At 40.2% G+C, this 21,019-nt stretch overlaps 2 protein-coding genes across 2 annotated transcripts in view; both read right to left on the minus strand.

Moving 5' to 3' along the window:
• Window positions 1-21,019, minus strand: part of LOC308350707 (uncharacterized protein) — a gene marked incomplete at both ends in the record, with an annotated part of 49,847 nt that overhangs the window by 10,716 nt on the left and 18,112 nt on the right. The gene's annotated exons all lie outside the window — the stretch shown is intronic.
• Window positions 10,816-11,757, minus strand: LOC308351094 (olfactory receptor 5G9-like; the record flags this gene model as incomplete). Its single annotated transcript, XM_080816573.1, has 1 exon — window positions 10,816-11,757. One exon carries the CDS (start codon window positions 11,755-11,757, stop codon window positions 10,816-10,818), a length of 942 nt encoding a protein of 313 aa, XP_080672699.1.

The raw sequence follows: 21,019 nt of genomic DNA on the forward strand, positions 1-21,019 counted from the left end.
TAATGCCCCCTCCCAGTGTGAGAGTTATGGGGGTCTTCTCTTCTTTCCTTCACTTCTTTCCCTCCCTCCTTCCTCCTCTCCCATCTTCCTTCTTTCTTTCCTTTCTTTTTCAGGAGCAGGTGTCAAGGTACCCGACAAGGAGTAATTGCTCTAAATATCAGGGGGACCAGGTTTATCGACCTAGTTGTGCCTCTAACTCCATGACCTTGAGCAGATCGCTTTCCTCACTTAACAAAGAAAGGGCTCAGCCCAGTGTAGGTGTAAGGCAGTTTTCACTCTTAACTTTTCTGTAACTCAAAAAAGCCCTATGCGAGTTTGAGGCCTGAGCCATCAGTGGTTAACTCTTCAGAGAAACCATTACAGCAGAATGCTAACTCACACTCTTCTTGCCTGTGTGAGACCAAAGCTTCGAGGCTCAACATTCCTACTGATCCCTCTCTAACAAGATGCCTTGGGTATCATTAGGATTGATTGGGTGCTCAGAGATCCGCAATTACCGAACTCGAAAGAATTTATTTCACTCCTAAACAACTTTCAGAGGAGCTAATTAATCAAGGCAATTTTAAATACGAAAACTTCCTGCATGATAATTGCTGTTCAACTCTGAAAGTTGGCTCCCAGGGCCTGGCACAGGAGAGGCAGCAAAGCTGAGCCTGGGGATGGATGACTCCTTTGTAAATTGATCAGAGCAGGGGGGCCACTTTCCAGCATGATCATCCCTTTTGTGTGTGTGTGTGCGTGTGTGTGTGTGTGTGTGTATAATCATTCCCTTGCAATTTTACTCCCCTGCCTTACAAAACAAAGTAAAATTTGCTCCAAATTCAGCAATATCTGGCAAACCCAGGAGATTAATTATAAGACTCAGAAGCTGTAGTAGGAAAGGCTGTAATTCACATCTTAGCTATGTCAAAGAACACGAGTCTTGTACACGGACACTGCTGGTTGGAACACGGTCTCTTGATCTTGAACAAGTTAAATTTAAAACTCCTGTTTCAGTTCCTTTCTACGTAACAGCAGGTTAAATAGCAGTGCCTGCAGTGGAAAATTAAATAAGGCATGCAATGTGCCTGCGATGTAGTAAGAGCTCAACCGTAATATTATGTGCTCTCCTTGTGTGGCCATCACTCTTCCCACCCTGGCCATCGTCCTAGCTCCTACCAGGTCCCTGACCTCCAGTTCCTCATTCCTGACCACCCTCCACAAAGCTGCCTCTCCACTTGGTTGCCCCGCCTGTTGCAAATGTCGGTCTCTTACTATAGAAGGAATAGCGCCCCGACTCCCCACACTGATTAGGGGATCTGACCCCATCTCATCTTCTTTCCATTTCCCTCATCCCTTTCCTTCACAGTTCCTACAATCTCAGCTAAATCAGATCCCTTCTCTGTCACAACACTAAGCTTTTCCGTGGACCATTCTCACCACCTGGTATCTTCCCCAAGGCTAGACGTCCCATCCCTACCTTCGCTGCCAATCTCAAGAATCACTTCCTCCGTGAAATCATTCACTTCCTTAATCCAATATGGTTTCTTTCTTGTCTTCCTCTGTCTCTTCCTGCCTTCTTTCCTTTGAGCCTCCAGTAAGCCATGTACTTGCTTCTGATGACTAATGATATTGTTATCAATTTTAGTCATTGATACATTAACTGTGCTTTATTTGGTTGGAAATTTCCTGCGGGTGGAGGCTCTATCTTTCTGATTATTTTGATTAACAGTAATGATAAACACCAACAAATCTCTATACTATTTAACTTCCATAAATAACTCCTATTTCATCATTCATAAATGCTTTTAATCATTCATTTAATTTATGCATTAATTTAATGAATTTAATCATTCATAAATTCTTTTAATTCTGATGCACTCCTGGAAGCAAGTTAGCTTCTGGAGATCACAACGAAGGTTAGTGACAGCGTCTGAAACTCCACTCCTTTGACTTCATATCCAGGGATCTTCTGAGCCCAATATTTTCTTGATCTCATGTGGACGAGATTAATGGTCCTTTATCGATGTTGTCAATGATCCTTATGCTTTCAGGCTTCCCACATAGTTACTTACATATTTGCCAGAATATTAATTGGATCTCAATTTTACCAAAAAAAAAAAAATTGCATGAAACTGTAAACATGTTACTTCCCCAGCCTCCAACCCCACTTCTACTTTCTGCCCCTCCCCCCTGCTTCTCAACACAGTCTTTTCCACCATTGGGTCCAGAGGCCCAGAACCTCCTAAGAACCTCTCATCAGGTAGAAAAGTCCATGGCACAGGGGCCTCAGTTATAAAATCAGGTAAATTGAAATAAGGGGCAGGAGTGATGATGTATCTTTTACACCAGCAAATAGCAAATTAAATACTTGAAGTCTATACATTGGCAAGACCATGCTTAAAACAGTGCTATTGACTGAAAATGAAGAATGCATAGGTAAAACAGTGTTCTTCTCAAATCTCAGCCTCAATTAAAAATAAATAAGAGAGTCACTATCCTTGAAAAGGACAGTAGAGAATTGAGTGGACTTTCTGAAGAGATTTCCAGGGGTTTTTAAATAGATTTTTTTTAATTTTATCTTATTATAGAAACATAAAGAGAAATTTTTTTAAGAAGTCATGTTTGGCAAGTCTTACCACACAAATATAACTGCTACTAAGTTAGATGACTTATTTCTTTTCTTTCTTTTTTTGTCTTTCATCCCTATGTAGTGCTTTTAACACATGTACATATCATTTTATTTTTATTTCGCTTAACATAATGTCTTTAAGTTTCATCCATGTTGTAACATGTAGAAAAATCTTGTCCCTTTTCAAAGCTAGATAATATTCCACTGTACGGGTAGACCACATTTCAAAATCCAAACTTTTTTTTTTAAGATTTTATTTATTTGACAGAGATCAAAAGTAGGCAGAGAGGCAGGCAGAGAGAGAGGAAGGGAAACAGGCTCCCCACTGAGCAGAGAGCCCGATGTGGGGCTTGATCCCAAGACCTTGGGATCATGACCTGAGCCAAAGGCAAAGTCTTTAATCCACTGAACCACCCAGGCACCCCCAAACATTTTTGAGTTGATATTTGTTTTTTTTTGTTTTGTTTTGTTTTTTTTTTTTTGTTTTTTAGATTTTATTTATTTGACAGAGAGAGATCACAAGTAGGCGGAGAGGCAGGTAGAGAGGAAGGGAAGCAGGCTCCCTGCTGAGTGGAGAGCCCGATGCGGGGCTCGATCCCAGGACCCTGAGATCATGACCTGAGTCGAAGGCAGCGACTTAACCCACTGAGCCACCCAGGCGCCCCGAGTTGATATTTGTTTTGTTTCCAGCTTTGGGCTATGGTGAATAGTGCTGCTATGAATGTCAGTCAGCTTTTTAGACACGCAAAGACAAAGCAAAGATTTCCTTCTGAGATAAGGATGAATATGATAAAATTAAATATCGGACAGCTTATAGTCATCCATTCTACAATATTACTAAGTACCTACACTGTAGAAGGCATCCCACTGGGGAAACACTGGTAAACAAAAAGAGTTTTTCAATCAACATGCAAAGTATAACAGTGCCAAGAAACATGGGGACAAAGATGGGGCAGTGGGTCCCCCCCAGCCCATTGGGAGACTCCAACTGCGGGCGGCCTCTGTAGGCATTTTTCAGAAAGTTCACACAGAGAGGGTCTGAAGGCACGCCCCATGGGCCCCACAGGGACTAACCCCTACATTCACTGTTCCTCTCTCTGCTTCACTGCAACACCCACCTGTGGCCTAAGTCAGGCACCCAACCAACCACTTCTACAGCCCCACTGAGGAGAAGGGACCATGAGGCTGGGTGACATCATCGAATGTCCATGGAGATACTGTCAAGAAAGAGTTGGTGAATGAGTTGGTGAATGGTGGGTGTGGTGGGGTCTCTGGTAAATGTCACTCCCATGTTCCCAAGACTGTCTCCATATTTACCAGATATATCTGTGGCTTTCTTCTGATTGTCATTTTACTGACGTCTGTCTAGTCTTCCACATTCCTGTCTAACCCATGAATGTTCACATTAGAGATGCATCAGAGTTTGAAATACATAATAAGTTAGCATTAGAGTAGATCTGAATTCCATTTTCATTACACTAAGAAATCTCAACATTGCATTTGTCAAAAGGAGAAAGGGAAAAGAAGCTTTAATATCATTTCTCTAACCTTAATTACAGCTCTTTTAAATATACTGCTTTTTTTTTTTTTAAAGATTTTATTTATTTATTTGTCAGAGAGAGAGAGGGAGAGAGAGAGAGTGAGCACAGGCAGAGGCAGAGGGAGAGGGAGAAGCAGGCTCCCCACCAAGTAAGGAGCCCGATGTGGGACTCGATCCCAGGACGCTGGGATCATGACCTGAGCCGAGGGCAGCTGCTTAACCAACTGAGCCACCCAGGCGTCCCAACTGCTTTTAAATAGACAGCTGTAAATTTTTTTTTTCAAAATTATGACTAAAAATTGTTCATCAGTTCATATCTCAGTGGGACCTCCAAAGGAAAAAAAAAAATTGTTCATCAGGAATTGTTCACAGTAATTTCAACCAAAAACCTAGAATAAAACTGTTGTGTTCATGGAAGGAAACTTGAGTTTCCCATTCAAAAAGAGAAATTATTTGTGATTTTTATGCAAATTCAAAACATCTTCTCTATAATTTTGTATTTAATTTTATTATTAGTGTATTATATTTTTAAATAATGAATTCTCTAAACAAACCCCAGTGAGATACCCCAGTCCTTTCTCAATTTCTTGACTGTCCTGAACAATTATCACTTTTCTTTATTTTACTGTGACATGATGGTAACCACCGTGACTGTTAATTTTACTTGCCAACTTGGCTGGAGCACAGTTCCCAGACATGTGGTCACACATTAGTCTGGATGTTTCTGTGAGGGTGTCTCTGGATGAGATCAATATTTAAATCAGTGAACTTTGAGGGAATTGCCCTCTGTAATGGAGGTGGGTTCACCCAGTCCACTGAAGGCTTGAAGAGACTAAAAGACGTACCTTCTCTGAGCAAGAGGGAATTTGGCAGCAGACTCCTTTCAGACTGGAACCACGGCATCAACTCCTTCTGGGTCTTCAACTTGCCAACCCACCCTGCAGATTTTGGAATTCCAGCTTCCATAAACTGATCAGTTGATTCCTTTAAATAAATCTCATTCTATCTATCCACACACACCCTATTGGTTCTGTTTCTCTGGAAGACCCTGATCAATACAAACACCAACGACAGTAGCAAATGACCGGTGCTCAGCATGTACCATGGACCCATCCTAGTCTTAACAAACGTTAACTGTGTATCTATTACTATTACCATCCCCACTTTGTGTATGTGGTTATAGGAGCTTAGAGAGGTTCAGTAACTTGACCAGGTTCATGCAACTATTAGGCAACACAGTCAAAATATGAACCCAAGCTTGGTATTAAGGCATATGTTCTTGTCTAACACTCAGTAGACTTTCTTTCCAGAGCTGCTTAGGAATAGAGTTTCTCAAGGCATACGTCGAGTCCTATTAGTGGGAAATGAAATCAGTTTAGTAGGTCATGACCAGCCTTGTTTAAAGAAATAGAATAAAAAAGATTGGAATGGAGGGAATGGAATGGAAAGAATAGAATAGAATAGAACAGAACAGAATAGAATAGAATAATGGGAGTAAAGCAGGAGTCACCAAACTTTTCCCATAAAAAGGTATATAATATGAAATATTTTAGGCTTTGCTAGAAGACTGTCTTTGTGACAACTACTCAATTCTGCCAAAGCAGCCACAGGCAAGCCAGAAACCAGTGGTTTGTGACCTACATGTTTTCAACCTACAGGGCGCATCTGGATTCATTTTTGAGGCAATAAGCAGGGCGGGGATGCTACTGGCCTCTGACGGTAGAGGCAAGAATGTGACTAACCATCCCACAGTGCGAGGAACAATGCCCACCACAAAGAATCACCCAATCCTTAAAATGTCAATAGGGCTGCCATTGAAGAACCCATGTAACACGTTGGCTGTATTCCAACAGAACTTTATTTATGGACACTGACATTTGAATTCCACATCATTTCCACAGTCATGAAATATTATTCTTCTATTGATTTAGACAACCATTTAAAAATATAAAACCCATTCTTAGCTTTCAAGCAACACACAAACAGGTACCAGGCTGGATTTGGCCCCCAGACCACAGGTGGCTAGTCCCTGAAATTGAGCAATCAAAATGCACTGCAGGTGGTAAAACTAAGTATATTTTATGGCACTCTTCTTTCAGTTAAACACTTTATGTCTCCACTGGTTATGTTATCTCTGTGTAAAATATATGTACGTATGTATATGTGTATATGTATTTTTACTGTGGGGCATGTTTGAAGGACAGGATTCTTTGGGGATAAATTATTCTTTTCTAAGTGTGAACTTGTGGTACCCCTGTGAATTGTGGTTGATTCATTATTCAGTATATTCTCCTTAAGTTAAAAATTCTGGGTTGAAACTCCATAGAAAGCCACCTTTAGATGAAGAAGTGAAATCAGGTTGGATAAACTCAGCCAGGACCCAGCTGTGAGGGTTTACATGTGGTGTTGTTCCAGGAGTTGCCAAACTTTAGACAAATGATCTATGGATGGGCTCCTTTGTCCTGTGGTACTGCCCCTCTGGAGTCACCAAGCAAGCCACCTGCAGACTCAAGGCAGCCATGTCGTAACACCACATTATCCCTCCGAATCACACTACTCTTCATTACCTCCATTCTCTACTAAAGTCTCATCAGGAGTTGCAGGCCAGCCTCAGTATGCTGTGGGTGGCTTAGAATTCAGTGAATGTATTTGCAGGAGGAAATGGTGAGGTCCGGGAAGAGTGGCCATCCCTGGGAAGCAGAAGAGGAGGCTTGCAAATGGGAGTCAGAACCCGTGGGTGGAGCAGAAGCAGTGTGAGGCAGCCTTGAAGGCAGGAGAGCAACAGCAGGGTGGTCCCCTCCCCTGGGGATGCTCTGAACTGCGGGGACAAGAGACTCTGGTATCACCTTCATTTCTCTCAGCCAGTAAAGATGGGAATTTGAGCCCAGTCATAATCAGGCCTTAAAGGAAAGAGAAGGCCACTTTTAGCTACTAGCTAATGAGACCAGGGTGTACTTAGACTATGAACACATACAACCACATCTCTGAATAAAAGGTGCTACCACAACCCAACCCTGCACTTTGGATTATTTCCTTAGGACAGATTATCTGAACTGGGATTACTGGATTACTCTGAGGAACCCACAAAAGAATTCCCCAAGAGAAGGAGCCAGTAATCCTGCATCTGGCATTAGAAGTCCTATTACAAGACCATTTGACTCACTTGTTAAATATTTTGAAATTTCTTTCAACATTTATTTTTAAAAAAACTTAATTCAATCGTTGACCAAAAATTTTTTTTTCTAATGTCCCTTTTATACTCATCATGCTGAGACACTTTCCCACCTCCATTAAGATTTCCCCTTCTCCTAATAGTCTGTTCAGAATCTTTTTTTCCACACACCTACAAGCTCTTTCCCAAAATACTTAATAAGAAAAGTATCAAGGGGCACCTGGCTGGCTCAGTGGGTTAAAGCCTCTGCCTTCAGCTCAGGTCATGATCCCAGGGTTCTGGGATCGAGCCCCGCATCGGGCTCTCTGCTCGGTGGGGAGCCTGCTTCCTCCTCTCTCTCTGCCTGTCTCTCTGCCTACTTGTGATCTCTGTCTGTCAAATAAATAAAATCTTTTTTAAAAAAAAGTATCAAGTATGTATTTCCTACAAATATTCCCCCCTTTTCAAAATGGATTTTTAGGGGCTTCTGGGTGGCTCAGTTGGTTAAGCAACTGCCTTTGGCTCTGGTCACGATCCAAGGATTCTGGGATGGAACCCCACACTATCCTCTCCCTGCTCTGCGGAGAGGCTGCTTCTCCCTATCCCTCTGCCTGCCCCTCCCTCTGCTTGGGTTCTCGCTCTCTGTGAAATGAATAAATAAAATCTTAAAAAATAAAATAAAAAATAGACTTTTAATTCTTTGACCTATGGAAGTTTTACAATAACAGTCAAATCTTTCATTTTTTGCACCCATTTTAAGCTCAGAAAATGCACCATTACCCCTACATATTTCATTGGCATTAACCTTACCTTTGCTCATCCTGCTCTGAGTCATTTTTCAAAGTAAAGATTGACACCCCCCCCCCAAATATTCCTTCTTCACACACTGCTCGTTCTTTTTTCCTGAGCGAGGAGCCTGAGACAGGGCTCAATCCCAGGACCCTGAGATCATGACCTGAGTTGAAATCAAAAGCCACCCGCTTAACAGACTGAGCCACCCAGGCACCCCAACACACTACATGACACACTTCCAATAACACTCTGGTTCCAGACTTTTGCTGTTCTCATTGAATGGTTTTTATTGGGAAACAGCAAAACATGTTTATAGTTTCTGAAGTGATTCAACATCCATCATTTAATTTAATCTTAATGATAATCTATGATAATGTTGATATTATCATTACTTCTGCGTATGTCATCATGGACTTGACTGACACATCAAAAGGGTAATGAACAGAAGAATATCTTAGATCTGTTGTTCTACAAACTGTACAGACGCAGGAATGATGTTTGTTTTCTTCACTGTTATATGCGGCACGAATTTCCGTGCCTGGTATATAGAAGAAGTTCAATAATTATTTGTTGAATCAATGAATGCATGACATTTTCCAATTCTAAATTTTCTAATAATATTATATTGCTTCTTTACCAATGAATGGTCTTAATAAAACCTTATCCCATTTGGGAAATTCACTGTAAAACAACGTTCTAAATTTTAAGTGAGTCTATCATAAATACATCAGATAGCAAGTCATATTTTGGGCTTTCATAAAGCATAAGTTAATAAAAAAAATTTTTCCCTGAGCCATTAATCTGGTTAGGCTAAATTATCTCTAAAGCCCCATAGCTACAAAGCATGCCATGATTTTGTGGAAACTCTGATCAATTTTCGATTTTCAGAGACTGTGTATTGTACAATAATCAACAGAAAATAACCCATAATACTTTGCATATAGAAAGTACTCAAAAGTTTAGAACATGCATTCACTTATTTATTTATTTATTTAGAGAGACCATGACTCCTAGTAAAAGCTTCTTAATCAACTTTGCTAAAATCATCTTAAGCAGATAGATGGATGGATATGGAAGTTCCTTAAAATCCTGAGGACATTTCTATAATGATTAAGCCATGATATTATAATGTCATGTAGGAATGCTGATCCATTTCCTCCGTGAAACTCTCTGCTTTTTGTGTCTTCATTATAAAATCAAGAGGTAAAGCTATATCAAGAAAGATAAGATAGAATCAGGTCACTTTGTTGGTTCTCTGAGAGGACATGGAGACCCTGGTATGGGAGCCCACTCTTCATACACAGCAATGGCGTTCAGACCCAAAGGCTGCCCATCACTCACATGACCCTGGAGTCATAACCATGAAATTGAGCTGTGTGTATGGACTCCCTTGTGATGCTACAAAACTACCGACCATACTAGAAACAGTTAGGTCTAGACTGAGAGTCTACCTTCAACTATGGCATTTCTCTGTATGTTCTTGGCCAGGTAATAAACTTTATTACCAGGGTTTTAAAGGTACCATTGCATGTACAACCAAGTCCCAACCTGCAGAACGTTAGGTAAGAAACCTCTCAACATCCTCCAGAAAATTGAATTCTGAGAAAATATAGGCTTAATACCTTCTATTGGAAACTCTCTCAGTGTTGAATGCATCAGCGATGAACGCAAGTCTCTATTACTGTAAACAATCCCTATGAACCATCCACCTGCTGAAGGTGAACACAGATCCATTTCCGGTCCCTGAGATATACATGGTTCTTTGTGTCAAGGTCACCCAAAAAAACTAGTGTATACAGCCAAGGATTTCATTCCACTCATGAGGTTAAACATAAAATCCCACATCTTTTTTTTTTTTTTTAATAGCTTCCTAGTAATGGGAGCTAGATATAAGTGCAAAACCCAGAGGACTGCATTTTTTTTTTTTTTTTAGATTTTTAAATTTATTTTAAAGAGAAAACATAGTGGGGGAGGGGCAGAGGGAGAAGGAGACTTTAGCAGACTCCACACTCAGTGAAGAGCCCAAGGTGGGTCTCACCTCCTGAGGACCTCGATCTCACCACCCTGAGAACCTGAGCCAAAACCAAGGATCAGACACTTAACCAACTGTGCCACACAGGCACCCCCCAGAGCACTGCATTTTGAAAATTCCAATGTCAATGAGTCAACAGGAAAAGAAAGTATATTAGCAGAATGACAAAAAATTAATAACTGAAATTAAATAATAAAGTTTTTTTAATTACTTTTTGAAAGATTTTTATTTATTTATTTGACACAGAGAGAGACAGAGAGAGCACAAGCAGGGGGAGCAGCAGAGGGAGACGGAGAAGCAGGCTCTCCACTGAGCAGGGAACCCGATGCGGGGCTCAATCCCAGGACCCTGGGATCATGACCTGAGACGCAGGCAGACACTTAACCAACTAAGCCACCCAGGCCCCTCAATAAAGCTTCTTTTAAAATAATTGGGCTGTGAGGTGTCTGAGAGAAGCAAAATTAAATGGACAATAGATGTGAACTCTAATATTGGTATATCACAGATGAAAGATCTTGCACAAGGCTGAATGAATCCACAGTAATTGACTAGATGAAGGAGTAAGCAGAAAGATTAATTAGGGCTGCAAACCAACCCCCAACACTTGAAAATGGCCTGGAATCTTAGGAATCCACACAGTTAGTCTGTCTTTTTAGATTTCTTCCCCAATTTCCTTTCTACATAAGAATTTAGGCCCTACACATCTTCCTCCTAGTAACCGTCCTGTGGATGGCATCTTTGACCTCCCTGTTCCTCAAGCTGTAGATAAGTGGGTTCAGCATGGGGATCACTGCTGTGTAAAACACCGACACCACTTTATTGAGATCCAGCGAGAAACTTGCACTAGGCCGTACATAAATAAAGAAAAGAGTACCATATAGGATGGAGATAGCCGTCAGGTGAGAAGAACAGGTAGAAAAGGCTTTGCGCCTGCCCTCGGCAGAGTGGATCTTCATGATGACAATGAGGATGTAAATGTAGGAGACCACGATAGTCAGACCACTGAAGACTCCCACAGCTCCAGCCACAACAAAAACTACCAACTTAGTAAGCCTGCTGTCAGCACATACGAGGGAAAGCAGGGGGGACATATCGCAGAAGAAATGATTAATGACATTGGGGCCACAAAAAGGAAGACGAAATGCATTCGTTGTATGGGTCATGGTGTTCACGAACCCGATGACGTAGGGACCAACCACCAGCTGGATACACAGTCTCTGGGACATGGCAACGGAATACAATAATGGGTTGCAGATGGCCACATAGCGGTCATAGGCCATGGACGCCAGCAGAAAACACTCTGCTGCCACAAAGAACCCAAAAAACCACTGTTGCAAAGCACAGCCCAAGAAAGAGATGACCTTCCTCTTCACAAAGAAGTCAGTGAGCATCTTGGGGCTCACAACAGAGGAGAAGCAGATGTCCACAAAGGACAAGTGGCTGAGGAAAAAGTACATGGGTGTGTGAAGGTGGGAATCAACATGAATCAGAATAATCATACCCAAGTTTCCGGTGAGATTGATGAGGTTGAAACTCAGGAAGAGCAGGAAGAGGAAGATCTGCAACTGGGGGTTGTAACTCAAACCTGTGAAAACGAATTCGGTGACCCTCGTGTAGTTTTCAATGGCCATTGGCTGGTTCTGGTTTCCACTACAAGAAGAACAGAGGAGTCACAACAGGTTTGGTGAACACATCTTCAAAAATGGGACACAGAAAAAAATATACCAGAAACTGGGAGAGCCTCAGTGGTGATATGACTTCATTGCCTCCTGTGGCCAAGGAAATGCAAGTGAGATAGGGACCCAGGCAGAAGATCAGATCCGAAGCTATCATATTTTAAGACTCTGCAGAAATCCATAAATGCCGAAAGGAGAAGACGAAAATCCAGGAAAAAAGAAGCCGGTTGCTAAAGGTCCCATGGCCCGCTGATCACAGAGATGGATCCAGAACAGATGCCCAGTAATGCTCACTTCAGTGAACTTTGCTTGCATTCACCAGGGGAACACACACAGCAGGGGGGAAGTGAGACAAACTGAGGAAGAAATGAGCAGCCACTCAGTTTTAGAAGGTCTCCGTGCACTTTGCGATTATAACCCAAGGCTCAATGCATGGTCTTCAACTCTGGAGCCCACCGCCTCTGACCTGGGAAAGTCTTCACCGTGAAACAGGAATGATCATAATAACACCCACCTTGTAAATTTGGTGTGAGGGTACAATGAAATAACACATGCAAAGCACTTAGCCAAGTCTCATTGAGCACCTTACTAAGTGCATAGTAATTGCTAGTATTTTTGCCTTGCATGCTTCATTGAATAAATGTGCAAGGTAAGTATCATTATCTCCTTTTACTTAGGAGGAAAATTGAAGGTCAATGCACATTCATGCTGGTGACTGGCCGAGATGGGCTTTGCACATGTTTATGTCCAAACGGACTGTGCTCTTTCCTTTGTCACTGCAGAAATGGTGTGTTCACAATTCCACTCCTCACAAAGAGATGCAAAATCCACTCCACTATGAGTATGGAATGATGTGTGTTTGGCTGCCTACTCCTGGTGTTGAGGTTACAGCCAATGGCCACTAGTGAGAAGCCCGTAGGATAAGAGACTAGTGCCCTTGAGTATCACCTTTATGGAAACATACACGGAAGAACTCTAGAAAAGACCCTAAATTCTCCCATCTGTGTACCCTCCATCTATCCCTTGTCACCCTCTCAGGGTGCCCTTGGTTAGGTCAGCTGGTCTTTGAATGTGAGTTGCTTCACATTTTCAGTGTAACTAAAACTCTTTCTCTTACTCTCTCAGAACTCTCATCCGCTTAGAATGAGAGGAAGATGTTTAAGTACTCTGAACCCTACTTATACTTAACTTATTTTTTAAAGATTTATTTACTTATTTATTTAAGAGAGAGAGAGAAAGAGAGTAGGGGGAGAGGCAGAGGGAGAGAGAGAGAGAATCTCAAGCAGACTCCCCGCTGAGTGTGGAACCCAATGCAGGGCTTGATCTCCCGACCCTGAGACCATGACCTGAGCTGAAATCAAGAGCCAGACGCTTAACCAGCTGAGCCATCCAGGCACCCCTATACTTTACTTTTAAAAAGTTTTATTAGCCCAGGACTGTTAGAGTGCAACATCATACTTAGGCTAGACACTTTTCCTCCAGTTTTCTAATCTGAAATGTATTACTTGACTCTGAGACCAGTAATGCAGCTTACCTTAGATCCTTTGCTTTAGGCCATTAAAGAGAAAGACCCGAAGGCCAGGCAGATGGTCCATCCATCACACTCAGCTCTTGCTTGGGTCTCTTCAAGAGTCTAGGAACTCCTCCACAGTCCATCAAACACTACCTCTCGGTCTTCCGCTCGGCAGTCGCCCAAAGCTCCCAGACGATACTTTGTCAACCTTGGTTTCTAAAGCTACCCAGAACTTCCATGCACATTTTAATTTCTCAGGTTCTCTGCTGCATTTTGGTGCTTACTCCATAAAAATCAAACCACACAGAGTGGGGAAACACAACCAGCTCTCGTATTCAGAGCACTAGCATAATATCAACACAGCCTGTAATAATCTTCCCTTAGCAAGGAAATCACCCAGGTGGTATAGACAGGGATGCGAGTTGAATTCAGTGCAATCTCTTTTCCCATCTTCTGCTGCTAAAGCATCTGGCCCATTTTATACTTATGTGAGTATATTGAGACCCAGTTGTAAAACCTAGATTTATCTCTACATAAATTACCTCTTCTTAGACTTTTCTCAGTCATCCAACAAACAGGAGGACCATGCCCGTCCTGGCCGTCACTCAAGTATATAATTTATTCTAATTCCACTTAAAACAAGTTGTGCTCTCTTGAACTTGTTGAAGATCAGGAAGAAAGAACAGAAAATGATTTAGAAGTTCTCAAGTCACATTCTAATAGGCTCTCTCCTTTTCAAAGATGGCATTGGTGCGCCTGGGTGGCTCAGTGGGTTGAGCCTCTGCCTTCAGCTCGGGTCATGGTCTCAGGGTCCTGGGATCGAGCCCCACATTGGGCTCTCTGCTCAGCGGGGAGCCTGCTGCCCCCTCTCTCTCTGCCTACTTGTGATCTCTGTCTGTCAAATAAATAAATAAAATCTTACAAAAAAAAAAAAAAAAGATGGCATGAAGAACTAAAGTAAGAATGAGCCCAGTTTGTCAGCGTTTCCCTCTCCCCTAACATGGCTGCCCTCTCATGCACATTAAGTCAGAATTCTCAGTAATTTGGTTTTACTGTCTCTTTCCTTCCAAGAAGAAAATGTGGAGTATTTGCTGTAAAACATACTCAGAGTCTTCATCAATTAGATAAAAGTTCCCTGAACTAGTTGCATCACCTTTTCTTTATGGTTGCTATGGAAACTCCTCTGTCCCCAAAGTCTACCATAGCTTGGGGATGAACCCCTCAGGGAGAGTGCAATCAAAGTTTTGTTTCATACACTAAGTACGTCTGATGCGATCTGTTTTCTGATCGTCTTATATTTGTTTTTAACTGGATATATTCTCTCCGTTCTACTTCCAGGCTAAGCCAGGAACCTCTAAGGACTCCCAGGTAAATTGACGTAGTGTGGAGACGGTGGGCCACAAGAGAAACTTAGCTCCCCCTGATTCTCCCTCTATTGCCTTCATATCTTGGGAACAAGGGCAAAGAATGCAGAAAATTAACTTTTCTCAAAGATAGCATTTATGACATGTAGCCAAATAAACTAATCTTCCTGGGACTTTGCCCAAAACATACAAAGTGTTTAACCACTGTAAGCAAGGGCTGGAAAGAGAATTTCTGAGAATATATTAATGATCGTTAAGCTGTATGGCAAGGCATTATATTTGAACGGTTAGCGTATGGCAAAGGAAATACATTTCTTATTGCCAAGAAAGGAGTAAAAACCAATGAAACAAAGTGCTTCAGGGCTCTGTTTCCTCTGCAACACAAACATCGGCAACCAAAACAGAGTCAAAACGGATTCCAGCCTAATGACAGAAAGTGTAAGCCCTTCAGCAAGCAACACAACTTCCCATTCTAGGAGGCTTTGTTTGTTGACTTTTTATTAATTTCTCAGCATGCTGCTATAGTCTTTAGAGCAAATTTTCCATGAGACCTTAGTTTTTGATAACAACTTTCTGTTCACTCTACATATGAAAGACATACATTGAAAACTGAAAACTGTTTAGATATCACCCTTTTATTTCTGTTTGTTGTTTTTTTTTTATTTCAAGTTTTTATTTAAATTCCAGTTAGTTAATATAAAGTGTAAGATTGATTTCTGGTATAGAATTTAGTGATTCAACACTTACCTACACCACCCAGTGCCCATCACAAATGCCCTCCTTAGTGCCTAGCACCCGTCTAGCCCACCCCCCCCAACCTCCCTCCATCGACCCTCAGTGTCATTAAGATTCTGTTCTATGGTTTTATGGTTTGCCTCTCTCCCTTCTCTTCCCCCTATGTTCATCTGTTTTGTTTCTTAAATTACACATATGAATGAAATCAGATGGTGTTTGTCTTTCTCTGACTGACTTATTTCACATAGCATGATACTCTCTAGCTCCACCCAAGTTCTTGCAAATGGCCAGATTCTGTTCTTTTTGATGGCTGAGTAATAGTCCATCTTCTTGATCCTTCATCAGTCAACAGACCTATGGGGTCTTGCCATAATTTGGCTATTGTTGATAATGAGTTGTCTGGATAATAATCCATTTTTATTGTATGACAGTGTGAGTCTATAGGTTCAATATTGCTAAAGGTTTATATATGTGTGCGTATATGTGTGTTTTCTTCGGTAAAGTGTCTACAACAAGCGTTTGTCATTAGTCAGGATTTGGGGAGTAACTTTGGTCCTGTTGACTGTCTTCCTGATGATTGGTTAATGTTCCTTGAAGAACTAGTTAATGCTTGTTCTGTAAGCATATTTATATTTTCTTTTGGGGGGTGAATTTTTAAGTGGAAATAGATATTTTAATTCTTCCTATGTTGCTTATCTCACAGTTATTTTTATTTCCTTTACGTATATCTGTTTTGAATCTTGAGGATATATATTTCTAAGATTTCTAAGATTTACTTCCTGAATGGGGTGCCTGAGTGGCTCAGTTAGCTAAGCACCTGACTCTTGATTTCGACTCGGGTCATGATCTCAGGGTTGTAAGATCAAGCCCTGAGTTGGGCTGTGTGATGCGTGTGGAGACTGCTTAAGATTCTCTCCCTCCCTCTCCCTCTACCTCTCCTCCCATCTCTCCATCCCTCTCTAAAAAGATAAAATAAAAATAAAAAATAAAGGAAAAAATCCTAATAAACATAAAAAATGTTTAAAATTTACTTCCTGAAGTAGACCAAAGAAAGACAAATACTGTGTGATTTCATTAATATATAGAATCTAGAAAACAAAACAAAACAAAAACTCATAGATACAAAGAAACGATTGGTGGTTTGGTAGTTGCCAGAGACAGAGGTTGGAAAGGTGAGCAAAATGAGTTATAAGATAAATTAATCCTGGGGATGTAGTGTACCTCATTGTGATTATCGTCAGTAATACTGTATGCACATTTGAAAATTGCTAAGAGAAAAGTTCTTAAAGGTTCTCATTACAAAAACAAATTGTAACTCTGTGGTGACAGATGTTAACAAAACTTGTGGTAACCATTCTGCAATACAAATATCAAATTATTACATTGTATGCCTAAAACTAGTGCAATGCTATATGTCAATTAAATTATTTCTGAGGTCATAAAGACCTAAATTGCAGATAGTTTATTTTTAGCTGTATTGATATAATCACTGTTGATTAAGTTGAAATTTCAAATTCACAAGGCAAATCCATTTGTCAAAGAAAAGGCAAATAATTAAGAATATTTTAATGTATATTTGTGTGCCCTTATAAGTTATTTTCTTCTTAACCTAAGTTATTACACAGGGAAAAATGAACAAAAGAAAAAAAGTACAAATATACTATTTTAAGCTTCACCACAGAGCATTCAACCTCTGCTGCAAAAGATTTGCACATTTTTGGTTGACAATAGGATAAATTAATTTTAAAAATTTTACGCATTTTTGTTATAATAATGTCAGATGAATCTTGGAAAATGTTTCAAATAGATGCAATTTTTAGCTGAAACGTAAGCCTTCCTTCTGACATCTACAGTCTAAAGCGATCTCTCCCTGTAAGTTTCAAAACCTGTAATGACCTTTATATAGAATTTATTGGTGCTACCTTTTCCTATGGAGGTTTTATGTCACATTTACTATATGACCATAAGAGAGAGAGACCACAACACAGTCAATGCCATAGATATTTCAGGGTTTCTATAGCTCAATTGACAATAGCATTTTACAGTTACCACTAATATTAATATGTAACTATTATCCCATGAAGAGGAAGGGGATTATTCTTTAAATATTCTTAAATTCCTGAATAATTAAAATACAAACATGAAGAAACACAAAAACTCAAAAATAAATGTTTGCCAAATATTCTAAACTATGTTCAATATTTATAGATGGATGCCATAATAAACATGAAACAAACACATCCATAAAATTTTATTTATTTTCAAGGTTGCAAAGGACAGACCAGGAAAAGTATTTTGCAGCTAATGTTACAAAGGCTTTTTGATTATTGTTATGATGATGTACGGAGTTACAAGAATGTTGGATGACAGAGTACAATCTCTGAGCTATGTCTTCTAGAACAAGTGTGTCATTACTTTGTTACTCATCATAGAACATTTTCCTCCTTTGTACCTCACTTTCAAAATTTGAAAGATAAGAATGTGAAAGTGGATCAGACATGTTAAATTTTTATGTGCAATGAACGTTAAAGTATGTGATGAGAGGCAGGAAAAAAAATGTAAAAAAAAAAAAAAAAAAGAAGAATGTGATGAGAGCTCCCGTGTAAAGTACATTCCTGTAGTCCCTCTTTATGCACAGGGGGTGCATTCCAAAACCCCCAGTAGATGCCCGAAACTGTGAATAGTACTGAACCCTCTATAAACCTCATTTTTTCCTATCCATACATACCTAACATCGAGTTTAATTTATAAATTAGGCACAGTAAGAGATTAATAACAATAAATAATAATAAAATAAAACAAATCAATAGACCATTAAAAAAAAGTTAGGTGAATGTGGTCTCATAAAATATCTTACTGCACTGTACGCATTCTTCTTGAGATGATGTGAGATAAAATGTCTACATGATGAGATGAAATGAGGTGAATGACACAGGCATTGCAACATACTCTTAGGTTATTACTGACCTTCTGACAATACATCGGAAGGAAGATCATCTACTTCCAGACCACAACTAATTGCAAGTAACACAAACCCCAGGAAGCAAAACCAAGGGTAATGGGGAGACTAGTGTATATAGGCCCAAACACACAAAATGTATCTATGATTTCACAGCCCTTCAAAATTAATTTTTAGGTTTTTGAAAGCTTTTTCCAAGCCTCCTATCTTTATAATGCTTTCAATTACTAAAGGAAACGTTAGTGGACAAAATTATTGTGATTTATAAGCTGATGCTGCCATCTATTGGCCAAGTTTAGCTACACCGTAAGGAGGAATTCTTAAAATGCTTCTTCACTATGGAAACCTCTCTTCCTTTTATTCGAATCCTATATTCACTGAGACCATGTTAATAGATGACTTTTTAAAACAAGAAGGATAATAAAATATATTTCATGACTAATGTGAAATTGTGCCTGTCATGGTACTGAAAACACATATTTAAAGCAAAACTTGTTCTAAAATAAAACTATGTAAAACTAAGATTTTCAGAATTGAGGATATAAGGCCATTTTGAGGGAATCTTTGTTAACATGAAATGGCAGAGAGACTAATATCAGCCTCAGAAGTTAGTGATCATCACATTCCTTTCCAAATGACCTCAGATGGATTTAACAAACTTCTGTTGAATCACTTCTGGGTTAGATATTGTGCTAGACTCTGGTGATAAAGCAGTATCTCCCCAGACCACATGATGAGGAAGAATTTCTCTTTGTTTAGGCTACTAAAATTTTGTGAAATTTGATTGGGAACAGATGGTGTCTTATGCCTTCCTAACATCCATAAAGACGATCATATAAAACTTTTATTAGATAAGCAATAATAATAAATTAGAAAAATCAGTCACAATCTTCTGAGAACTTATCTGTAATATTTTTCTTAATTTTATAATAATAAAGTGCCCTACATAATGTTATCTCCACTTCATAGATGGGTATAGTAAGAAATTTTTTGTTTAAATTTTCTATGTTATTGGATATAGCTCCTTATTTTGAATTTCACACCATGCAGTTTTACTTGGGAAGCATGAATATAACTAGGCCATTCCTATCTAAATTCTCTCTCTCTTCTCTCCCTTTTTCTCTCTCTCCCTCTATCTATCTTTCACACACCCAAATCTAAGCATATTTAAAAACAGGGTCTTGTTTTGTTCTTTTCCTTGATTGTCTTTCACCTTGGTAGGGGATAAGGATGTGTGAAAACGGCATCTCTTCCTCTCTCCAGACATCTTCCTTAAACCTCTCTCTCTCTTTCCTCAAAATTCCATTTCAAATGTGTCCATCTGGAATAGACCAGATGTCCGTTTTCCCTTTTTTGGCAAGGGAAGGACTCTTTCAGTGTAAGTAACATGTCCATCCCACACCTGGTAGGGGCTGTAAATCGTGAGATTCTGCCTCTCCAAAACCTCAGAGATAACACTTGCTCCAGGAGAGGAAGTCAGTCAGAGAATCCCAACACCCTGGACACAGCTGCCAGATCGGGGCGGGGGGGGGGGGGGATACAAGAGGAAGAGGGCAGGCACATAGTGCAGGCACACCCTCGAGATATTGTGGGTTCCATTCCAGAGCTGTGCAAAAATGTGAGTATTACATTAAGCAAGTCAAATGAATTTTTTTTTGTTTTTCCAATGTATGTGAAAGTTATAGTTACATTATACTGTAGTTTATTATGTACAATAGCATTATGTCTAAAAGAACAATGTACATACCTTAATTAAAAATACATTACTATATTTGTATACAATACATACAAAGCCTCTGCCTTTGGCTCAGGTCATGATCTCAGGGTCCTGGGATTGAGCCCTGCATCAGGTTCTCTGCTCAGCAGGAAGCCTGCTTCTCCCTCTCTCTCTCTGCCTGCCTCTCTGTCTACTTGTGATCTTAGTCTGTCAAATAAATAAATAAAATCTTTAAAAAAAATAAAAACACATTACTGCTAAAAAATGCTAGCCATCATCTGCGCTTTCAGAAAGTTGTAAACTTTTGGCTGGTGGAGGGTCTTGACTCCACGTTGATGGCTGCTCACTGGTCAGGGTGACTGCGGCAATTTCTTCAAGTTAAGACAACAGTGAAGTTGGCCACATCCATTGACTCCTCACTTAACCACTCAGAGGTCATTGTAGGCTTATTAATTGGTTTATTTCAGTACGACGTCTCAGAGAATAGGAAAGCCTAAGGAGAGGGAGAGAGATGGGGCCAGCCGCCAGTTGCTGGAGCCGTCAGAACACCCCCATCTAGGACAAGGTTCGCCATCTTACATGCACGTGGTTTGTGGTGCCCCAAACAATTACTGTAGTAACACCGAGATCACTGACCACAGATCATTAGAGCAAAAACAATCATAGTGAAAAGGTTTGAAATATTGCAAGAATGACCAAAGCGTGAGAGGGAGACTCAAAGTGAGCAAATGCTGTTGGGAAAATATTGCCGATAGAATTGCTCACGGCCGGATTGCCCCAGACCTCTGACTCATGACAAGCACAGTTATCTGCGAAGGACGGTAAAGTGAAGCACGATAAAATGAGATATGCCTGCATTTGTTTCTCTGGAAGGGTGTCAAACGGGGAGAGAGAACCTGAACAGAAACTCCTTCTCAACGCCATGCCTT

Source organism: Martes martes (assembly GCF_963455335.1).
Source record: "Martes martes genome assembly, chromosome: 10".
Lineage (NCBI taxonomy): Eukaryota > Metazoa > Chordata > Mammalia > Carnivora > Mustelidae > Martes > Martes martes.